Source organism: Alosa pseudoharengus, unplaced genomic scaffold (genome assembly GCF_046254945.1).
Source record: "Alosa pseudoharengus isolate Yale_2024_CS ecotype anadromous, Long Island Sound unplaced genomic scaffold, YU_APseudo_1.1 YU_APseudo_1.1_scf_17, whole genome shotgun sequence".
NCBI lineage: Eukaryota > Metazoa > Chordata > Actinopteri > Clupeiformes > Clupeidae > Alosa > Alosa pseudoharengus.
Genome location: NW_027468640.1, coordinates 22,421,090 through 22,445,407, shown reverse-complemented (window position 1 = coordinate 22,445,407; position 24,318 = coordinate 22,421,090). Strand labels below are relative to the sequence as shown.

Sequence of the window (24,318 nt, the reverse complement as noted above, 5' to 3'; positions counted from 1 at the left end):
AAAAAGCAGAAAAGTGCAATGTGATATACACAGTATAGGCAGGTGGTGCATAGACAGAACAAGAAATATAGTGCAGTGTAGACAGTAGTATACAGTTGTTTTGCAGAAGGTGGTTTAGAGTAGCATAAATGTAAATTAAATATAAATATGTGCAGTGTATTAGCAGTTACCTTATAAGAGCAGAATAAATATGGCTATGTACTGTAATATGAACAATGTATGAACAACATGTACAGGTATGTGCAATGTATTGGCGGTATCATTATAGTAGTAGTAAGAACAATATAGATATATGCAGTGTATTAACAGAATATATTACAGAAAAACTGAATAAATATGGATATTTAGCATGAACCATATAGACAGATATGTACAGTATGTACAACTATGTGCAGTGTGGTAACAGTACCATTGTAGTGCAGAAACAGTAACATTACAATAGTATTAATAACAAGTGTATGTGCAGGATGAAAAGCAGTAGAATAATGGCTATGTACAGTATAAGTGTAATTACAGTATGTACATTTGTAAATAAATAGATGGATGGGATAGATGGGTGGGATAGTTGTGGGGGGGGCTAGGGGATGTCCGCCTCCTTGTTGTCCCTGTCAAGGTTGCCATGGTCGTGGACACCTCAACAGGCACAGGCAAGGAGGCATCAGGCGGGGCAGGGGGTGATGGGGGCTTAGTTTGTTGGATGTCACCGGGATGCAGAGCTAGAGTTCAGTAGGGTGACAGCCGCAGGAGAGAAGCTTTCTCTGAACCTGCTGGTTCGGATGCGGAGAGACCTGTAACGCCTCCCAGAGGGGAGTTGGGTGAACAGTCTGTGGTTGGGGTGAGAACAGTCTTTGATGATGCGCGCCTTACGCAAGCATCGCTTGCCCTGGATGGCCTCGATGGAGGGGAGTGAGGAACTGGTGATGTGTTGGGCAGTTTTCACCACCCTCTGCAGTGCTTTCCGGTCGTGGGCAGAGCAGTTGCCATACCAAACTGTGACACAGTTGGTGAGGATGCTCTCGATGTTGCAGCGGTAGACGTTCACCAGGATCTGAGGAGACAGATGGACCTCAGAAAGAAGAGACGCTGGTGAGCCTTTTTGATCAGGGTAGAAGTGTTGAGGGTCCAAGAGAGGTCCTCAGAGATGTGGACACCCAGAAACTTGAAGCTGGTGACATGCTCCACCTCAGTCCTGTTAATGAGAACGGGTGTGTGTGTGTGCTAGCTTTAGACTTCCTGAAGTCCACAATGAGCTCTTTGGTCTTCTTGGTGTTGAGAGCCAGGTTGTTATCAGTGCACCACGATGTTAGGTGCTGGACCTCCTCCCTGTAGGCCGTCTCATTGTTTTTGCTGATGAGCCCAATCACCGTAGTGTCATCTGCAAACTTGACAATGGTGTTAGAGCCATGTACTGGTGTGCAGTCGTAGGTAAAGAGGGAGTAGAGGAGAGGGCTCACCACACATCCCTGTGGTACACTGGTGTTCGATGGTTGAGGAGGTGCGATTATCTAACCTAACAGACTGAGGTCTGTTGGTTAGGAAGTCCAGAATCCATAAGTTTGGTTTTTCTTTTCACATACACATATATTGGTAGATGTTTTTTCTTTATCTTGACATGTTTCGACATATACTTCCGTCTTCATCAGAAGGTCACACGGTGGAGTAGTGTGACGCGTTTTTATCAGCTGATGTTGTTACGGAGGTGCAGGGTTCTAAATTAACACCCGCCAACCCGCCAAATGCGGGTTAAAATTCATTTTGGCGGGTGTTAATAAAAACTTACTAGCCAGTTTGGCCGGTGATGCATGAGGCATTACACAAGGCTCTGTTTTCGGTCATATATCCCCCGGCAGTACTTCCTACATTTCCCATGACCACTGCGCCGTAATGCTACGTCGGCTGCACGCAGTTTGCAGTGAAACCAGCGCGAGAGACCATGGAAACGAACGGAGCGTCTACCAGAAAACACAAGGAATTAGAAGAACGAACGGAGCCAGAGCAGGGAGCATAGACTGAAAGAGGAGGGAGTTAGCCAGTAAAGCAAAGTAAAAAGTACCTAACACAAGTACATAACACAAATACATAATGCATTACGAAATAATAACGCAATTAACGCATTGTGTTTACCTATTTCCTTTGTGGGGGGCTGATGTCATGTAACGGAGGCCGCAAAACCTGAAGCAGCAAGATCGTTTATTTTATTGTCTATGGAGTTAGCTGAAGATGGAACGTAAGGAGCTTGTAGGCGAAAATTTTAAAAAGGTAGCCTGATCAGTTATCACCACCACCACACGCATCACACACTGTGCGTAGGGCACCAAGAGACAGAGGAGGGACCAACATTAAGCCAATAAATAGTAGCTGTACTGCAAACTGTATTTTCACTCTTGTTAGAGAAAGTATACAATGTCAACATGCACCAACAGCATGTTACATAAAGATGATACTTTTCGGGTCCTATATAAAGATCCAACTTGAACATAGGCCCTATGCTATGAGAGGGAGAGAAAAAGAGTGGCAGGTTCTAGCTGGCTTGTCATTGTTGATGATAATTGATATCTCCTTTTTATTAAGTTAAGATTAAACTAAATGCGGCAGTGGTTGGGACAGACTTATGGGGGCGAGAATAGGAATGAAGCAGGGGATGAGGATATCGACAGAGAAATAGATAGATAGAGATCCCAAACATGAAATGAAGTGTTTGCACTTTCTGTGTATATTTTGTGGTATGTACAGTATTCATGCCAACAATGTTAATAAAATGACCAAATGCATTCAGTGACACTCATCTCATAAACTCATAATTCTGTTATTTTCACCGGAAAAAAATTGGCTAGTAGAAATTCTGATTGGCTAGTAACTTTAGAAAGTTACCAGCCACATTGGCTGGTGATCAAAAAAGTTAATTTATAACCCTGCGGAGGTGTGATCCACCTGTCAGTTTTTTGACAGGTGGACCACACCTCCTGCATGCCAGAGTCATTAAGCAGGAGAAAAACCGATACCACCGCTGGATAAAGAAGGCGATTGAAATAGGAAAGCGGAGCCCAAAGACGATGAACAGAGATGAGGGAGCATATATGCTCTCCCATACCTGGAGTGCCGTCCTGGGGGGCGGCTGACTGACAGCAGGAGGTGTGGTCCACCTGTCAAAAAACTGACAGGTGGATCACACCTCCGTAACAACATCAGCTGATAAAAACGCGTCACACTACTCCACCGTGTGACCTTCTGATGAAGATGGAAGTATACGTCGAAACATGTCAAGGTAAAGAAAAAACATCTACCAATATATGTGTAGGTGATAAAAGAAAAAACAAACGTATGTATCTCAAGTGTAGACACAATGAATGCAATACAAGTAGTACAGAATCCAGTTACAGAGGGAGGTATTGATGCCCAGTTCACTGAGTTTGGTGATCAGTTTGGAAAGGATGATGGTGTTGAACGCTGAGCTGAAGTCAATGAACAGCATTCTTACTTAGGTGTTGCTATTGTCAAGGTGGGACAGGGCAGAGTGAAGTGCCATAGAGATGGCATCCTCTGTGCTCCTGTTCTGACGATGAATTCAGTGAATAGATTAAAGATCCTTTGTACTCGTTTCAGCTACAATTTAAAAAACATTTGTACTGCAGACCTATGTATGTCATCATTTAACATTAATTTCAACTCACATAGTAGAATAGTAATGATCAATAAGGTCTGCATTCAGGTATTGCCATAACATGTTGCTCTGAAAACTCAAATGAGCTTTTTTTGCACATAAATCTTGAATTTTATCAACCAAAATAAAGAGCAAAATCACATAATGAGTCAAAATATGTATGCCAACATCAAACACCACATATGCATCAGTAATAATAAGATTTAGATTATTTTCTGGGCTCTTATGAGTGTTTTAACAAAAAAAGGCAATAGGCGGAATTTACTTTTTTTTCAAATCAGAGGTCAACTTTGAAGGCCTGTACAGCCACAAAGCTACAAGATCCAACTTGCTATCATACCATTTTATACTCCAGAGATATGTAGCTTTCAGAAAAATATAGTGAGAATTTGCCCCCCCAAGTGGTAGTGATGACCCCCTTTGGCTCATGGACTATACGGTGCTTACGGCTTCCACACACAGTTGCGTTCCGTCAACGCATGCCAGTGGGTGTTCCCGACGGTAGCTATGCAAATCCGCAAAGCATTCTGGAAAGGCGGCGCTGCATTTGAAAAAAAATGTCGCGCGACAAAAAGCTGGCCGATGCCCATCTTTATGCAAATGAACCCGTTGAATGCGACGCGACTATCCAATGAAAGCACAAGGTTGTAGGTCCTTTGTTCTACCACAACGGGGCCTGTTAAACTTTGGTTCCGCTTACAAGACAAATAAATGTTTTAACGATCTCTTCCACGACCACCTAGTAGTCCATAAAACAAACAAACAAAGTATTTGGAGAAATATATTGACTGTTGGTGTTTCTGATGAGGATTTGAGATTGCATTGAGTAGTTTAAATAAAACAAGATTTCGAAATGGCTTGCATAGTTTGTATAGGCTATTAAGGGGCAGGCAGCTAGCGGATCGTTAGGAAAGATTAGATGAATGAGATCATTTATGTTTGGGTCTTTTTTGGGCCTGAAATCGCTGATACAACCTTTAATGTCATTACATTGGTGGTGTGTAAGTCTAATTGACCGCCTTCCACTTTAAGGACGTGAGCGTAGCCTTATGACCCTTTCCATTAGACTCGTAAATCATGTACGAATTAGTTGCTAGCGCAAACGCTGGGGTTTGTAGTCTTTTTGCGAAGAACATGGATGCCAATGAGTAGTAGTGGAGGTGTGCACATCCCCACCGGTGAGGTGCAGGGCAAATGGAACTAGAGCTGCAAAGGAATGAGTGAGATCACTCAACAACTGGAATCTACACGGGAAGAGCTTAAACAGACAAAAGTCAAGCTAAAAGCGGTTACTGAGAAGAAGAGGTTAACAGAAATCAAAAAGGAAATGGAACGCCATTGAGCCGACTATGCTGATGAAATCAGAGACCTAAAGAAGTCCAAGTTCGCACGAGACACTGACGACTACAAACAAAACAAGGTCTACTTCTGGAAATACGGGAAACCGGAGCCCCCACCCAAACCGCAACACGACCGAAGACAACGAATGCAACCTGCACGCCAACGCCCGATGAGACACAACAACAGATCATGGCTGTCATCCTCGTCGTTCGAATCTGGTTCTGACATGAGTGGCCAATCGGAATCCGGAGCGTCTTTTTTAGGGCACGCCCAAAGAAGGCCTCCGAAACCGCCGCGCTGGAGAAAAACTTTCCCAATCGGTGCAGAAGGGGAAAGCGCAAGAGGTCGCATGCGGCCCCGAACTCGCACCAACACCATGGTAATAAACCTTTCTGATAAGACACTAACTGACCCTTGTATGTCGGCCTTAAGTAAAGGCCTGAGTTTTGCACCCACTGCCCAAACGAATGACTTTGACACGGTAATTGACTTCCAGAAGTTCTTCTGCAATTTAAGATTAAGGCAATTCTTCAACTGTGACAGAGGCTTTGCATCTACTCCTAGCAGTGAGCGCCCCTTGTATCCCCCCGACTCATTGCCTGCCCCTGACCCCATTGCCCCAAACCGCAGCCAGTTCAAAAAGAGATCTACCTTTGTTCCGCCTAAGCATCACAATGCATCCCTTGATACATACTGTCGTTTGGTGGAAAATTATGTGAATAGCATATTAAAAAAGAAAAAAGAGTACAAAGTGTATAATAATTTGTCAAAAAAAGAAAGAGAGGCTTTGTTTGATTTGGGAAAAGACAATAAGGTTGTGGTACGCCTCGCTGATAAAGGCGGTGCTATTGTGTTGCAGAATATTGTGGACTATAATCATGAGATCGAAAGACAACTTGGTGATTCTGTTTTTTATGAGAAACTGTCCTCAGATCCAACGAAGAGGTTATCAACGTTGGTGCACGATAAACTTATCCATAATTTTGAAAAGGGTGAAAAAGTGTCTTTGAATTCTTAAAGGTAGAACACCCAGTGATACCTGTCATCTACACTCTCCCCAAGATACACAAAGGTTTAGACACCCCCGTAAAGGGGAGGCCTATTGTAAGCGGGATAGGGAGTTTAACGGAGAATACCTATGTGGACCACTTTATTAAGCCTTCAGTGGTCACCCTTCCATCATATGTGAGGGATTCTATAGACTTTATTGAGTCATTAAAAAAGTTTGAGGTAAAATCGAACATTTTGTTAGCCACTCTGGATGTCCAAAGTTTATATACGAATATCCCTCACGACGGTGGTTTAGATGCACTAAAACATTTTCTCACCCTGAATCAGCCTGATTCCAAGCCCAGCATAGATTGTATTTTGGACTTAAGTGAATGAGATGCGTCTCTAGCACTGCACTGCACGCAATTGTGTGTAACAGTGCTGATCCACTAGTACTACACAACATACGCACGGTGTCGCTCTGCCTCTCCTCGTTCAGTCGTGTGGGCGTTTCGTTTAAAACCTAGACCAATGTCCAGCACCAACGAGACAGCTGCTGCCCTGGTGGCATCCTGAGCTGATATACATTAGTTTTAACCAATATTTTTTTCGATTTCAGGATAGCTTCTACATACAAAGAAAGGGTACAGCAATGGGCAGCAAAATGGCACCAAACTGCTTGTCTATACATGGGTCTTTTTGAGAATGTTTTTATCTTGAGCCCAGCAAATCCGTTTTATGAAAAGGTTTTATTCTACAAATGATTTGTTGATGATGTTTTCTTAATTGTTGACTCCACAGTGGAAGAACTCATGGATTTTCATTCATATCTTAACTCTTGCAGTGACCATATTAAATTCACTTTGGAACATGATATGCAATGTATCAGTTTCTTGGACATTAAGGTCTATAAAGACGGGAGTGAATTAAAAAAAGATCTTTATCGTAAACCAACTGATCGCAACACTTTGTTGAGAGGAGACAGTTTCCATCCGCGATCATTGATTAAAAGCCTCCCCCTTAGCCAGTTCCATCGAATTCGCAGGATATGTAGAGATGATGAGTCATATTCAACACAGGCCGAGGATTTCATCAAATAGATTCCTCAGCAGAGGTCACAAACAAGAGTGGGTCAGTACGGCAAGGGCGCGTTTTGACAACATTACGCAAGATGAATGCCTCCGGGCCACAAAAAACAGCACTGCCAAGAGGACAAACACCCCCATGTGCTGTCTAAAATATTCCCCACTCGTGTTTGAGTTTAAAAAGTCCATTCAGAAACACTGGTACATCATTGAATCTGACCCCAAGCTAAAGAAGGCTCTCCCAGACAAGCCGCGTATGGTCTTTAAGCGCGCACCTAATCTTAGAGACCGTTTAGTTAGGAGCGACATGCGCCCCGATCGCGCACCACTCCTACCACCTGTACCAGACGGAAACTACAGATGTGGTAGTTGTGTCCAATGTTCATACACACACAAATGTAGGACATTTAACCACCCGCACACTGGCAAAGCTATACGCATTAATGGTGCCATTACTTGCAGCACCACACATGTCGTGTACATGATATTGTGTCCATGCGGCCTAGCATATGTGGCCAAAACTACGCGCGCATTGCGTACTAGAATCAGCGAACACAGGAGCAGTATTAGAACGGGGGACGAGCGAAGTCCCGTTGCTGCCCATTTCAAACGAGCTGGCCACAATGTTAGCGCACTGAGATATGTTGGGGTGGAATATGTAAATAGCCCTCCAAAGAGAAACCTTTTGGATTTATTACCTCAATACAATGTCGCCAGGGGGATTAAATGAGGAATTTGACATGAAGCCTTTCCTCTAATGTACTTTTCATCTCCATGTAACATTGTGTGTGGGATTGCTCTGAGGTGACATACTACTTTACAAATGATGTCATTGTGGGATAATGTAATAATGTAATAATGTAATCTTATTACTTTGTGAGCCATGGTGTTGGTCTTTTTCTATTTTCTTTATTTTTTGTGGGTAAACTGTATATGTAACTGCATTACTAATTGTCTTATGTGGTGACACATGTGTGATGGATAAGGTGACACTTAGGCCTTGACAATTAGTGTGAATGGGCTCAGCTGATGAATGATCAGCTGAGCAGGTACTGTATATGCTCTACTTATACACCTGAGCCACTGCTAAATGACATTTGCCTGAGGAAGACCCAGTCGGGTCGAAACGTTGCAGCACATTAAATATATGGGAGTTTTAGCAGAGTGCGGGCATTTCCTTCCTTTGCAAGAACATGGATGCCACCAGGGCAGCAGCTGTCTCGTTGGTGCTGGACATTGGTCTAGGTTTTAAACGAAACGCCCACACGACTGAACGAGGAGAGGCAGAGCGACACCGTGCGTATGTTGTGTAGTACTAGTGGATCAGCACTGTTACACACAATTGCGTGCAGTGCAGTGCTAGAGACGCATCTCATTCACTTAACATTGGCTTACGTCATCCGTTGCTGAACTGAATTGTGGGTCTGTTGTGTCCCGTTGCTCCCGTCGCCCAAGTCAAAAAGTTCAACTTCTGCTGCACCGATAGAGACCAACAGAAGGCACCAGCCAATCGAATTACGGTTTTAGGCCTACTTCAAGGCATTTGCATAGTAGGCTACACACCCCCGCCCGTCGGGAACACCCACTGGCATGCGGTGACTTAACGCAACTGTGTGTAAGCACGGTAGCATATCACATTGTTTGAAAGTCACGTCAATTATACACTCTTACTTGATTGCCTGTAGGACAGAGGTCCTCTCCTTATTGTACTGTGCCTGTGACTCCTGCAAAATCTCCAATGTGGCCACAATGTCCTTAGAGCGCTTTAAGTCTGGATTGTTCATAAGATCCCTGAATATGGAGCAAATTAGAAAAATGGTAAATATTCCTACAATAATATTATACAATAACAATATTGTAAAAAAACTGGGATTAAGGGGATTTTTTAAAAAATAACCCAGAGTGAGTGGACTGTAATCAGGGTTATTTTACTTGCAAAACAATAGTGTGTGCAATACAGATATATTTCTTCAGTTTTAAGCTCGACTTTTTGACTTGGCTTTAACATTTTAGTTTGGACATTGTTATATTAGACTATCATTCTCTTATTGTCTCTGTGTTGATAGAAGCTAAGAACAATACATATATTTATGATTATAACAATATTTAGGCATATTATTTATTAACATGCATTTCTGATGGAATATCAATAATGTAATAGCCATTCATTAGCGTTAAAATACAGTAGCCAATTTGAGTATTTGCATATTTCTTTCCAACTCAGGCAATAACTAAATTTGATTTGAATTTGATACTTGTTCTTGATACTTGTTCTTGTGTCAGTGCCACTTTTCAGTGATTTTACACAGAAATATCAATTGAATTTTGTTGTTTTGTGACAAACTTACTTGAATCTCTGGACTGCAGCAAGGACCTTGATTCTTTTCCAGTCTTTCAGTTTGTCCTCCCATCGAAACCGATGGAGTGCCTCTTTCTGCAGGTCCTCCTCCATCAGGTTCAACGTCAGTTTGGCCACAGCCCTTCTATTAGACAGCACTGCCTGGTTTATCATCTGAGGAGTACATAGAAAGATCTACCTGTGTTAAGTTGAACTTAAACTTCACATTGTGAAAAGAACAGTGTACATATGGCATAATTTGACGTGCATAACTAAAGTGACTGCTACTACTTAGCTTTACATATTCCAGGATTCAAGATATGTATGTCATATGTGTGATTATACAAGTAAAACAACAGTGGAATGAGGGTTGCAACAACTACGTAAAAAATAAGAAAAACTATATGTTAGTTTAGGTGCTGAATGGTCATTTAAAGTGGTCATAGCCCTTATGGCCTGGTGGAAGAAGCTCATTCTCGGTCTCTCAGGTCCCTGGCCCGGTTTCCCAATAACGATGGATACACACACTTACAAGGGTTTTCTACGATTCATCTTAAGATTGTTTGTTTGTTTCCCGAACATGGTTGTAGCGTGAACACATGTGCACTGCTCTTAAGATGATCTTAAGGGGAGCTGTCCAAGTTAATAGTTCTGAAATCCTCTAATTTGGTAATGTCAGGTGACCGCACGTCACAGCTACTTAAACTTCGGATTTAGCCTAGGCTACATTAGGCTAATTCACGAAAATAGAAAAACTTTGGCATCTGCATGTAAACATCCCCAGCAGGCTATACACCACACAGAGACATAAATATTAATTATTTAAGATTAGATTGTTGCACTGTTTTTATGTCTGTTGCATGATGTATGGCTATTCAGCACTTCTGCCGTGTCTGTTCTTTGCTACTTGTGAGTGCCCCACTGTGTGTGTTGCCTCCATAGTGGTTTGGGGTGTCACTGAAGAAGACGTTTGGAGATGAGAAAGAGGTTGAGTATAGTGAGGAAATGTGTAGCTTAAATAACATAGGCTTAGGTTTTTTACACAGCACAGACTAAACCACATGTTCGTTTCTTTGCTTTTACCTCATAGGTCTAATAAAAGACAGCCTACACTTTGACAAAGATAATTGCAAACTATTCTGGCAACGTCTCGTTTCATACATTTTCATCCATTTTAATCACATTATTATGAGCATGCTATTTTGTACGCTAAAATCTGATTACCGGTACTCAGGATCACTTGTAGATCTATGAGTGTTTTCATGACGCTTAATGTTTTCATTAAGCAACGATGGTTTCGGGAAACAGTCCGCAAATCTTAAGACGTTCGTACGAGGGACTTTACAACCTTCTTAGGCTTATGATGCTTTTGGGGAAGCAGGCCCTGGCCCTTAAGGATCAGAGACATTATGTACAGCCACTGAAACAGTCTAAACTGAATAAAATAAAGGCTACATACCATGGCTTCACTGTCCATTAGTCGATGAACATCACAAGGCAAGACATAGCTGAATTTTTTCAAGTTCTGAGTGTATTTTCTGAGCAATGTTGAAATCTGGACAAAAAAAAAAATCTTTATCATGGTAATAATAAGGACAGAGCTGATAGGAACCTACTTATTCATGTTTTCATCATACCACAGCTGTTCTCTCTGAAATTAGTTTTTCAAGATTTTCATCTAGTTTCCTAATCCACTCCCTCCTGTTGGCTGATTCCTGGATGACCAAGTCCCAGAGCATATGAAAGTCCTGCAAAAATAGTGTTAGACCTCACTCAGTTTATAAAAATGTGTATTTGTGTGTCTTGTTTCCAGTGAACAACCTCTTATATGACTTTATTCTTCATAAAATCTGATACTTGAAAATTAAGTTATGTTAACATAACTACAAACACATATGGGTTATCTTTCGGTTGAATCACTTCAACATCACCACTGAGAGGCAAGGCAGTAGAATTCACTGAACCCTATTTAACTTTCCAATTTTAAAGAGAAATGTGCAATGATGGACCCGCATCATTGGTTATATCAGTAGGCTATAAAGGTAGGTGCAGTTGAGCTCCTCCCTTTCCCCTTTACTGTGATCGGTCATGGTTAGCTTGGATAATTCTAATCAACTACCTACAGGGGCAGCCGTGGCCTACTGGTTAGCGCTTCGGACTTGTAACCAGAGGGTTGCCGGTTCGAACCCCGACCAGTAGGCACGGCTGAAGTGCCCTTGAGCAAGGCACCTAACCCCTCACTGCTCCCTGAGCGCCGCTGTTGTTGCAGGCAGCTCACTGCGCTGGGATTAGTGTGCTTCACCTCGCTGAGTGTGTTTCACTAATTCATGGATTGGGATAAATGCAGAGACCAAATTTCCCTCACGGGATCAGAAGAGTATACTCATATTATACTTACATGGACTCTCCTAAGGATACTAAAGAATCTCCTAAGGAAGGAGTCTCCTTCAGCTACTGGAAAGAGGACTCTGTAGTCTGTCCAATATGCACATTTTATATCATTACAATAAAATAACTCTAACTCTAAGACTATGAATTGATGGATTTCCTCTTTTCAATACCATTCTTAGTCAAAAAACATCTATACAAAATGTATATAATAAACATCATATACTTGATTACCTGGTTGCTAAAGCTTTCAGAATCGGATGCACTATCAAGCTTTCCCATGAGACTCTCAACAATGCCATCATATTTTACAAGCTGAGACATAGTATTCTCTGCTTGTTGTTTGATGCAGAGTTCATATTTCTGAAAAGCACAGCATGAAAATGTACTCAATTTACTCACAAATGTAATCACTCTCCAGCATTTAAACATACACTTGTAAACAATATGAAGAGAGTAACATCATGAATGTCTTCCATTTAAAAAAAAAAAATAGGATGGCTTAAATAACACAATCCATACCACACTTATCGCAGAAAGATCCTGATGCAACTGAGCAACAGCCTCTGTGTGATCCTTTAGTTTTTTCTTCCTGAGGCGTTCAATAATATCTGAACCCTTTACCTCAGCATCTGTGAACATATTGTCATAATTATGAACAAATTATTTATTTTTTAAAAGTCAACCTATATGAGATGTCAACATATACAAATTGACAACGTGATTATGAGAGGTGAAATGATAAATGAACTACATTTCAGAGGACACAATGGGCCTCATACATCAATATACTCTTATTTTCTATTAACTTTTCTCTTAATACTGTTTGAAGACAAAACATGAGAGAAACCGTGTGCTAAACTGTTTACTGTCAGGACAGCTAGAAAGTTTGATAAATGTCAAGATACGGAATTAGATGACTGACATTTGCTTTTGGAGGAGAGTGGATTTAACAAGCCTTTTTCACACAAACAAAAAACAAACAAACAAACAAAAACAAAAAAAAACAGAAATATGTCAATGTTGGGCAAACCAATTTCCACATTGGCAATCAATTTTAGCAATCCAATCCAAAAAAGATATTGCAGAGATCCATTTGGATCTCTGCAATCTCTATTATCTCTACCAAAAAAGAAAAAAAAACAAATTGAGAAAACTCTGATCCTGCTACATTTGCAGACATTTTGCACCATGATTACCTCCACCATGTTTGACAAGTGAGGTTGTATGCTTTGGATCATAAGCTCATTCAACACACTTGGAACGATCACAAGACCTTTTATCTGCATGCCAATCCCTTAATGTTATCTTTCAAAAATGTTGTTGGGAGTTATTAGGCCCAAGTAGGTGCAAATCTTATTTGCTTATCTGGGCGTACCTGACTTCACCATGCAGAGTCAAGGCCTTGCAGGGCTACATATAAGCAAGGCCTTGCAGGGCTACATATAAGCATGTCATCGACTGAAAATCTCTTATTGGTGCTATGTGGAGTTCTGTGGGATTTGAATTGTCTTGAATGTACCAACACATTACTCTTACAATGAAGTGCATTTTATTAATACAATACCATACATGGTACAAAGAGGTGTTACAAGAAAATCGGCCCAGTGCTAACTGGCTTACCTGCTAATTTATCTGGGGAACAGTATGGGCGTTTTTGATGTTAACATTATGTCAAAACAGTTGTTTCCTCACATTCTATTGATATTTAACTCCACATAGCACCTTAAAGGGGCAACTAGGGAAAGACCTTGTGACAGCACGGAAAGACTGCTGACAGGAGGGAATAGACCCCGCTGGGGCTACAATGGGTTAGCAGCTCATTGTGGCAGTAGCCCAGGCTTCACTAAGCTATGGGCTGCACCCTACTAAGCTACAGTACGACATAAAGAAAAAATACCCCTAGAGTCAGCGAGAGCAGGGGCGGAAGATGACTCACTTGTGATAGACATGGTTACTGACCCTGGAACGAATTTGATTACGAGTAAGGAAAACATGTTTGTGGAAGCCACTAGTTCAGAGAAAACTGAGAAAAAGCTGCAGATGTGTGTGTGTGGTTGGCAGAAGGTTACAAGTCTAAAGGGCCTGAAAATTCATCAAGGGAAAAAGAAGTGCTTGGTAGAGGGAACACAGGGTCCCCGCATTGATAGCTAGTTCTTAAGAAGTGCATCAAGTCAGTCGGTTGAAGTTCAGCGACAGGAAGAAACCCACAGTTCGCAGGACATCAGTACCCCTGTTGTTGAGGTAAGTTCTAGCACTGAGGCAGTGAACTGGGAAGGGGTTGAAAAAAGACGGATTAAATGGAAAGATCTATGGGGCATGGAAGCTGGTAAAATCAGATTTATGTTAGGTGCTACATATGATGTGCTCCCATCTCCCAAGAATTTAAGTCAATGGTTTGGTGAGGATGATAAATGCATACTTTGCTCGTGTGTGGGCAGTCTCCACCATATCCTATCAGGATGCAAGGTAAGTCTCACCCAGGGGCGGTATACGTGGCGTCATAACCAGGTATTGAAATGTGTGGCAGCGGCAATAGAGGATAAAAGAAGAGAAGTCAATTCATTAGCAGCTAGTAAAGGGGTAAGGCAAATTAACTTTGTACGTCAGGGGGATAAACCTTGTTCCGCGAAGGCCAGGTGTAAAACCGGCCAGTTGAAAAATGGGGCGGGCTGGGAAATGAAGGTTGATCTTGGCCAGCAGATGGCGGTACCTCCACATATAGTGAGTACTAAGCTACGTCCCGACGTAATTCTATGGTCGGATTCAGAGAAGATAGTTTACTTCATTGAACTCACTGTTCCTTGGGAAGACAGAGTGGAAGTGGCCAATGAGCTGAAGAGAGCTAAATATACTGAAATAGCAGAGGAGGCAGCTAAGCGAGGTTGGAGTGCACGATTAAGGCCTATTGAAATCGGTGCACGTGGGTTTGTGGCCAGATCTGCTATTGGCTTGCTGTCTGAATTGGGCATTTGTGGTCGAAGTCTAAGGCAGGTGGTTAGTAACATGTCTTTAGCAGCAGAACGGGCAAGCGAATGGTTGTGGGTAAGGAGAAGTTACCCTTCCTGGGGCGCAAGCTAAGGTAAGCTAACTGGCTCATTTGTTTTGGTCGTGGGTAAGGAGAAGTTACCCTTCCTGGGGCGCAAGCTAAGGTAAGCTAACTGGCTCATTTGTTTTGGTCGTGGGTAAGGAGAAGTTACCCTTCCTGGGGCGCAAGCTAAGGTAACCTAACTGGCTCATTTGTTTTGCGTTTGTGATGGACTGTGCCTAGGTTGATGGTACTTGGCTAAGGTTCTTTATGGTTTATGGTTCAGTCCACATCAACGGGACGGACCGACCTAGCCAACTTAGACCATGCCTAGGTTGGTTAAGGGTATTTGGATGCTTGTTGTGGTAATATGGGGCAGCATGGGGCGTAAGCTAACTGCTAACTGCTGGCTAATTTGTTTTGTGTTTGTGATGGGCTGTGCCTAGGGTGATGGTTGGTTGGCCAAGGTTTTTATAGTTATGGTTCAGTCCACATCAACGGGACGGACCAACCTAGCCAACCTTGACCATGCCTGGGCTGGTTAAGAGTATTTTGGGTATTGGATATTTCAATGTGGTAATATGGTGGCAGCATGGAGGGGAGTGTCTCCAGGACGCTGGTTTCACTGTTAAGCCTTCATGAGGTGTCGTGGGCCTAACTTAACGAAACATCGGTGAATGAGGGTGCCCACTTGATAACCCCAATGACATGCCGCATAATATATAGGCTACTGCTGTTGGATAGGCCATTTGTATTGTGCTTGTGACCATTTGTTGGCGGATTTGTGGGTAGTGTGCTTTTTAAAGTTAAACTTGAGCAGGGGCTTCTGAATGTGTTTTTACCTTGGATTTTGGCACAAGGGATTTTAACATCTAATCCTGTGTATTAATGTAATGCTTTAAGCGATGCTGGGTAACGTCACTTCTGTTGACTTTCAAACAAAACAGAGAGCCAGCTCGCTACTTCCTCCCCCTCCCTCCCGTGCAATTGAAACTCTCCTAAACGCACATCTGTGATTTGCTGGAACAGTTTGTTAGGTTTTTATGGGCTAGGTTTGCCCAGGTTGTTTTTGTTGCCGTTTTTGGAGCCTGGGCTGTCCACAGAGATCACGTTTTTTTACAGAGTATTCAGGACACAGACAGCTAGCGGTTGGTTAGGTGATGTTTGCAGTAAGTGACATAAAATGTTTTAGCCTAAAAACGCATATCATCGCTTAGAGCAACTTTAAAAAGATGACAAAAACTACATGTATATAGACACACAGTGCTAGCAGTGGTCATGTTGAACAAAGAAACATAGATATGCAAACAGACAGATCTGAGAACATACCAACATTATCTGGTAGACCACGGATCTCCTTTATCATTTGATGATTTTTGTGTATTGTCGTGCCACCTGAGAATGGCTGTGCCCTAAGAAAAAAGACACCATAACATTTAAATAAAGGAAGTTAAAACAGACAAAAGGTCATATTTTCACAGGGATATTTCCACAAACAGGTATCTCTGGTGAATCAGACAATGGTGATGACTTCCAAGGGGTTTGAACGTTTTTGCAAGGTGCTGAGATGAGATGTTGTATCCATAGTACAAACTAATTATGGTGACAGAGACCATGTAAAGGCTATGAACCTACTGTTGGTACATATTCTAGCTAAATACATCACATCATATTCAACTAGTTATATCTGCTTACCGTTAGGAAAAGAGAATTCATATCATCATCCATAAGGGTAAATAAAATCATAAGCATGTTGGAGAAACATTCTGAAATGAATGGGCCTCATGAAAGGCATTTGTAGGCAAAGAAACTTGTCAGTGAATAAGTGTATACATTATCAATTTTGTAGATGGCTATTGTAGCTGGAAATGCTGAATTAATAATTGAGCATTCATTCATTCAGAAACGTAAGGCTATTGGTCAGATATAACATGGTGTATCTGTGAACTCAATAAGTTTGTCATCATAGATATTTCACCGTGCAGTGGTGTCTTCGGACCATGTCGAACATTCAGTCTCAACCCTGGTCCGCAGCGCTCCAGGGTGGACCTCTTGACCCTCTTGGCCGTCACAATTCAGGTAAAATCCTCCACTGGCAGCACGTTTGCTTCGTCCATCATGAAGAGACAAAGACAGCTGGACCTACAACATTTGTGGAGATTGGTGTAATGTCAGACTTTCTCTCAAACTTTTGTAAATGTAAGGTCACCTAAACTCTTTTGTTCAACTGAATTCACAAAAATATCCAGTGTCAAATAATTATCAAATTCTAATATCTGAAGTTGCTTAATTAGTATGTTTTGTTCATTCATGGATGGGAACATTTCCTGTTCTGGCTACAGGAACAAGCAGACAAGTTCAAATGACAAGTTCTTAATGTGTTCAAGTACAACATGAAAAACAGAATTTTAAATTTAAAATAATTAAAATAGCCCCACTTCATTGCATACCCTTCACCATATCTAGAGATTGGCATGGGGTGCTTTCCATTAGATCATCTCTCAATGCAAATCAAACAGCTATTAAGCTAACTGAAATAAAACCATGCCAATCTCTAGGTATGGTGAAGGGTGGGGCTATATTAATTCCAAAGGCCAAGGGATCCATGAAATAACTGGACATTAAAAATAAAAATCTGCCTGCCTAAATGGAAATTTAACATAGGGGGTTCTCTACTTATTCCCAATGTATTTTAAATAATAACATGTATTTATTTATGATTCATTCACAAAGATAATTGGTGTCCTTAAAGGTTGGATTTTTCCTCATTTTTTAATTAAGGCATTAAGATCAATTTCCAAAAGATTTGTATCCCTCTTTTTAGTCAACTTAAGCATGGGTTCTTAACTTAAGCACAGCACTGTATAGGCAGTGGGAAGCTTGGAAGCTCTAAAATGTGCGAGACCTCTCCTGTGAAGTAAAATTGAATAAACCAATCACTTGCAACCAGTGTAAAGATTCTGATCTATCTATCTATCTTTGATTAATTAACTACGGCCTGACTCTGTCTACAAAATACGCTGTCAAGCTCGCACCCTTACCGTGTTTGTTAAAATATTTCAAAAGCTAAAATGTTTTTTTATGTGTATGTCTGTGTGTATGCTTTTTGAATTACTGACGCGTTGCAGAATTTACTCACACTCATGCTTGTGTGATAAGTCATTACATGACTGTGCTATCAAATACCTGTTTTTCAGTGATTAAAATCTCTAAATCCCAAATACTAGCACAATTCAATGACTGGTATTTTATGAACCCGATTGTGTTTCTAACATAAGATCTTTCTGCATGCTTAAGTAATGACATCACAATAATGCTGCTGTTATGACATCATGCTGATTCTACCTTATAAGTGCAGAGGACCAAAATACAAAATCACTTCAGAATACATACATACAGCACAGGTAAGTAGCTTCATTAGCTCTCTTCAACATGTATTTAATTCATTTTAATTACATTTAGCAGCATTGTCAAACATTATACTGTTTTGTATAAATTTGACAGAATTAGCCAAAATTGATCTCTGACTTCTCTGGAATATTAAGGTAAGGTAAAAAAAAAATTCTTTCCATTTCATGAGTTGGTGACAGGTTTGTTTAGTTTGTTTTAAGTGCAATTTGTGGTGTTTGTGGTGTGATGGCTACATTGTAAATCCCAATTAAGACATTATTTTACTGTTCCTGCCCTAGTGAAAATGACAAAAATGTGGACTTTTTATTGACACGGTACAAACAATATAAACTATAACTAACTCAGGAGAATAGCTCCAAAATAAAACATAATTAAGTGTATAATGTTTAAAAAAGTTACATGTAGCTTATACTAATATACATTTATACATACGTACATTTATACATACACTTATACAAATGTAAAGTGGGCGAGTAGATTGTGAAATTAAATGTCCAATTTTCTTTAACAGCAACACAGCTCAACAGTGAAGGCTGCTCTACCTGACGCGTGAAGCATGTCATTGCTTCACATAATATGGGACAGAGCCCGACTGGCAGAGGTGAATCTTCAAATGAGGCAACATGCAGCTGCACTGGTGGATATCTCCTCACTGGAGAAAGTAGTGAGGGAACTCCAAAAGGAAGAGCTGGAAAAGATAAAAGTTGAGGATCCCATAGGCCTACTGTTATGTCAAAAGCGGATGGAGTTGGTTCAGATGGAGAACCTGACTCAGAGGATGAGACAGCTGGAGAGAGAAAACCAGCAACTCAAACAGGACATGGAGACTAGGAGGGATACAGAACGCATCCATCAATCAAACATGTTGCAGCTGGAGAGAGAAAACCAGCAACTCAAACAAGACATGGAGACTAGGAGGGAGACGGAACGCGTCAATCAATCCAACATGATGGAGCTGGAACGGAAGGTGAAAATGTTGGAGCAGGAATCTGGACAGCAGATAACCTCCCTTCACTCCATTAATGAGGAGATGTCTCAGAGGTTGAGAAAATTGGAGATGGGGAACCTCATTATGAATGAGGAAAAGAAGGCTTGGAGGGAAAGGGAACTGGAAATGAATATTAAAATGAAAGAACAACAATTCTTGAGTCAACAGGAAATTGCATCCTTTCAGAGGATGAATGAGAAACTGATTCAAAGGTTGAGAAAACTGGAGACCGAAAACTGGACACAGAAACAAGGAAGGGCACTGGAAATTCAAATGATAAAGAAGGAACAACGGTTGTTGAGTCAACAGCAGATTGTATCATTTCAGAAGATGAATGACAAACTGCTTCAAAGAATGAGCAAACTGGAAATGGAAAACTGGAGACAGAAACAACAAATGGAGACTTGGAGGGCAAGAGAACTCCAAGAGAGAGAGATGGGTAAATGCACTAAAATGAAGGAGCTGGAAATGAACAGTAAAATGAAGGAACAACTACTGCTGAGTCAACAGGAGATTGAATCGTTTAAGACACTGAATGAGAAACTCCTTCAAAGGATGAGAGAACTGGAGACGGACAACTGGACACAGAAAAAGGAAATGGAGACTTGGAGGGCAAGAGAACGCCAAGAGAGAGGAAGTGAGGAACCAAACGGAATGCTGGACCCCAACGTTCAAATGAACTTGCTGAAAGAAAAGCGGAACATGCATGATGACAGAAAGACGGATGAAAAGTGGCAGGGCCTTGCCAGTGAGACATACAAAAACGGTGGTGAGGAGCAAAGCCATGGAGATGGAAGAAGAGTGCTGGAAACCTGTCAACTTTTGGCCATGGAAAAGACAGCTCTGGCAAACTCAGAGAACACTCTACTGAAGTCACCTTTACACGGAGGTAATTACTGACAACTCTGAGAAAATGTATCTAAATAAATCTAAATTTATCTACCGGTATGCCTGAAAAACACACATAGTCTATATTTACATTCATTTTCTTACACAGATCACCTCTCTCCCATTGTGGGAAATGTGACAGCAAAGTGTTTGCCACCCTTAAAAGGTAACCTCACAGATTATTTAAAGCTATGCCTGAAAAACACATGGAGTGTATATTCACCATTAATTTCACTCTCACACAGATCACCTCTCTCCCATTGTGGGAAATGGGACACCGAAATGTTTGCCACCATTACAAGGTAACCTCAAAGATTATTGTTTGAGTTGTCTTCACACAGTATTATTAACATTATCGATCCACTGCTGAATTTCAGTTTTCTGTTTCATTTGCAATGTTACTGTAGACCCCCTATTTCCCAGAGACACCCCTCCAGTGATTACAGAGTGCCACCCCTCCAGTGATTACGATAACCTTGTAAAAACGTGTGTTATATGTTGTTCAGGATACATACTGTCATGGCATGCCAATGCGTGCACAAATCATTTGATGACTTCAAGTGTTATAATCCTTTAATTAGACATGAGCAAAAATCAGCCAAATGATGGTTCAAAGGCAGCAATGGAGACCTCAATGAAGCGGAAGAAAAAGACCAACAGACAAAAAGCGACTGAGAAAAGGAAAGAGAAAGAAGTAAAACAACTGGAGATAGACAGGCAGAAAACAGAGAAAGAGAAAGAGATGAGGGATGAAGAAAGAAAGAAAGCCACACTGATTCAGAGACTGGAGATGGAGAGACTGAAGGCTTTGGCAGAAGTGGCAGCAATGGTGAAAAAAGGTGTTCTGAAGTAGGCAGACCTGAGAGTAATGACATCCTTATAGATTCTTTCTTACAGATTCACAGATTATTTTTCAAGACATGTATCTGTGTTTTCACAAGTGACAGCTATTTTTGATGTTTTACCTTGAAGCCGAATAAACAGCAAATAAAATATGTTTGAGCATTACATTGGTTTTAGTGTCACACGTGTGATTGTGTGAGATGTCACACGTTATCAGTTCCTCCAACACAGAGTCAATCAAGTCTATATAAAGGAGTCAAGCTAGAGCAAACATTAAATTAAATAGGATGCAGGAAGTATGCAGCATGGCCACGCCTACCTACAATCTCCTTTCAGTGTGATACTAGTCTAGCATACGATATTACACTTATGTTTCTCAGACACCCGGGATGATGAGCTAATCAACGACGACAGAATAAATAAATGAAGTAAGCTTAAATAACTAGGCTAAATGTTCTTCCCATCAATGTCTTCCCACCTGCAAAAAGCCAAGAGGCCCAGGCATAGTGGGGGAAGCTGTGAACAACTCCCGATAATGGCAATTTTAATCTATTTAAAAATCATATTTTTCATTAAATTGAATTGAATTGAATTGAACTTGTGGTAGGCCTATACTGACAGAAGTCAATGCATTTAAGGCTTTGTGTTGAAAAGATAGGACAGCCAATCAGGCATTTCGTTGCAAATGTGAAATTACATTTTCATAGGCTAGCCTGCTGAATAAAGCTTTGTTATACATGTCCTGAATCATTCACCAAGTGCAAAATACAAAAACAAACATTATTTCTCCTAAAATCATTTAACTAGGAGTTTGATTTCTTTCAAGACGTCCTGAAAACAAGCAAATTTGTCTGCCAGTGCGTTGAGTAAATTTGTCATGATAAGACAAATTAAAATAATTCAGTGTTCTAATAAGTCAAAATGAGGCTATATTAGGCCTAGGCTACAATGTGTGGGCAACACATTACATCCGCATCCAATTTTGATTACAGGACCCATACAGCTTTGTCTGTCCTGCAGTTTCACTGACATTCATTCGTTTGGGGAAGAGCCACACCGGAGCTACTGTAGGTGTCCCACATTAGGACAATTTAGTACAAGTCTCTTCAAACTAAAAACAATACCAAATAACACTTGGTTAGACTTTATTTTTTGCTGTGTAGGCTACTAATACTAGGCCAAGGGTTTCATCAGGTCCCTTTCCACAGGTTTATTAATCAAGCACCATGCAGTCTGCATTCATAATCTGGTGCTTGATTTTATACACCTGTGGAAAGGGACCGGATGAAACCCATGAGTAGGCCTACTAATTCTAGACGTGTATCGTTAACAGCAGTGTTGGGTGTAACGCGTTACAAAAGTAATGTAATTACTGTAATATATTGCTGTTTGCGGTAACGTGGTAATGTAAGGCATTACAAAAAAAAATTGGGTAATATTTTACTCGGTACAAACTTCAGTAACGCGCGTTACAATGCATTTAACCCGAAATTAAGTGGTGTTTTGTTTTGATACATATTTGCCACCACACCACGCGAGAACAACAGAGGAGAAAAAATCAGCGCAAAATAGTAGAACGTTATCTCCTGATACTGGTTGAATAGCAAACTCGCAAACTCGCAGCAAACTCGCAGGCGGACTCTATTTGCGGGATGGACATAAGCCTACGCTCATTATTTTCAGCTTGTCAGAGACAAGGCTATGAAGAACATAATAGTTAGTGCACTTTGTGTGCGAAACCGAAAGATCTCACTATGCCTCGCGAAATAGCACAAGTAAATTAATGAAACATCTAAAGTAGTGCCACGCTAATCTTTTTGATTCTTGATAAAACACAAACTATGCTGTTGTGCATGTCAGCTTTGTGCTGTGAACTTGAATTGAAGAGAATAACGGGATAGAAATGCAGAAAAAGATTGTGTAGCCTGGCAGTGCCACCGCTCCCACCACCATCACGCACTTTGCGTTGGGCACCAAAGGACAGAGGGGGCACCCAAATGTAACCAATGAATAGTAGCTTTATTGCAAACTGCGTTTCACTCTTCATCAATAACGTTTACAATGTCAAAATGCACTAACACGATGTTACATGCAAGTTTGATACCTTTTGGGTTCTCTCAATCACCACGTTGTAGCCTACTAGAATTGGTGGGTCTTCAATAATTCGTTTTCCAAGCATTTAGGCTACATGAAGCACATGATATGCTGAGTCGACTGAAACGCATTCCATTCAGATAGCTAGGTGGATACCAGGCTCATAATTCACTTGTATTCGCAAAACGAAATGTGAAGCAACATGTCATTGCATACTTCCATTTCCAAAGCAATGAAGGTTGCTTCAAACAACTTAACATTGTGCATATTATTGTTAATATTGTGCTATCAATGTAACTCAAACAAATAAGGCTTGTAGCCTAAACAAGAGCTGGCAATAGGGCATTATGACAACGTAAAGATCAATGCTCTTAAAGTGACAGTGCACCATTTATAGGTAAAACATAATTTCTTCAGAAATTAATGTTTAAAAACTCACAGGTGTTTGAGTGTTTGAGTTATCATTTAAATGTCACTCACTCAAAGCCACTCACTTAGGGCACCGAAATGGCCAGCAGGCCACCATCTTGACATGTCTTTATTAAAGGAACCGTATGTAAAAAATGTATTTCAATGAATCATAAAATTGCCCTGATATGTCACTAGACATTAAGATATCATGTTCATGGCCCCAGCAGTGGCGCGACTGGCTGGGGCACCTGCACCGTACGCCGGCGACCCGGGTTCGATTCCCGCCCCGTGGTCCTTTCCGGATCCCACCCCGACTCTCTCTCCCACTCACTTCCTGTCAGTCTCCACTGTCCTATCTAATTAAAGGCATAAAAAGCCCAAAAAATATACTTAAAAAAAAAAAAAAAAAGATATCATGTTCATTTCAAATACTTATATCACTGACAACAGTAGTCTGGCCAGGATATTGTCATTTAAAAAGTGAAGTTGCAGCCCTCAACTGATGTTGATGTTGTCATGTTGTGTTTTGGCCTAATGCGCCACCCTCCACCTATCTACTAATCACAAAGTCAGTAGTGTTTCGTCATCCGGTTGCCAACTCTGCCAGTCAGAGGGGAGGGGAAGGGGATACACCGCTCTACAGTAATTTGAAAGTGATTGTAGTACCAGTTTTGGCCACAATCTTACATACGGTTCCTTTAAGCTTTGATTTACAATATAGTAGGCTCTCTATTGATTTTAATGAGTAGGCCTAGGCCTTAAAGTTACAGTATTTCTATCACAATTTAGCAGACTTTGACCTTTTTGACGGTTTTTAACAAAATTCTGACTATGATGTTCCTTGTATTGCAT

The 24,318-nt window shown here is 41.0% G+C and overlaps 1 protein-coding gene across 1 annotated transcript in view; it reads right to left on the bottom strand.

The window, feature by feature from the left end:
• The window catches only part of ccdc180 (coiled-coil domain containing 180), a 60,558-nt gene that overhangs the window by 35,613 nt on the left and 627 nt on the right, over positions 1-24,318 (bottom strand). The window contains exons 2-9 of the mRNA XM_076288360.1: positions 16,810-16,973; positions 16,161-16,243; positions 12,326-12,435; positions 12,038-12,166; positions 11,053-11,163; positions 10,875-10,970; positions 9,426-9,589; positions 8,749-8,868 (exon numbers count right to left, since the gene is read on the bottom strand). Coding sequence (XP_076144475.1) covers positions 8,749-8,868; positions 9,426-9,589; positions 10,875-10,970; positions 11,053-11,163; positions 12,038-12,166; positions 12,326-12,435; positions 16,161-16,243; positions 16,810-16,973 — 977 coding nt within the window. The remainder of the gene's footprint in view (positions 1-8,748; positions 8,869-9,425; positions 9,590-10,874; positions 10,971-11,052; positions 11,164-12,037; positions 12,167-12,325; positions 12,436-16,160; positions 16,244-16,809; positions 16,974-24,318) is intronic.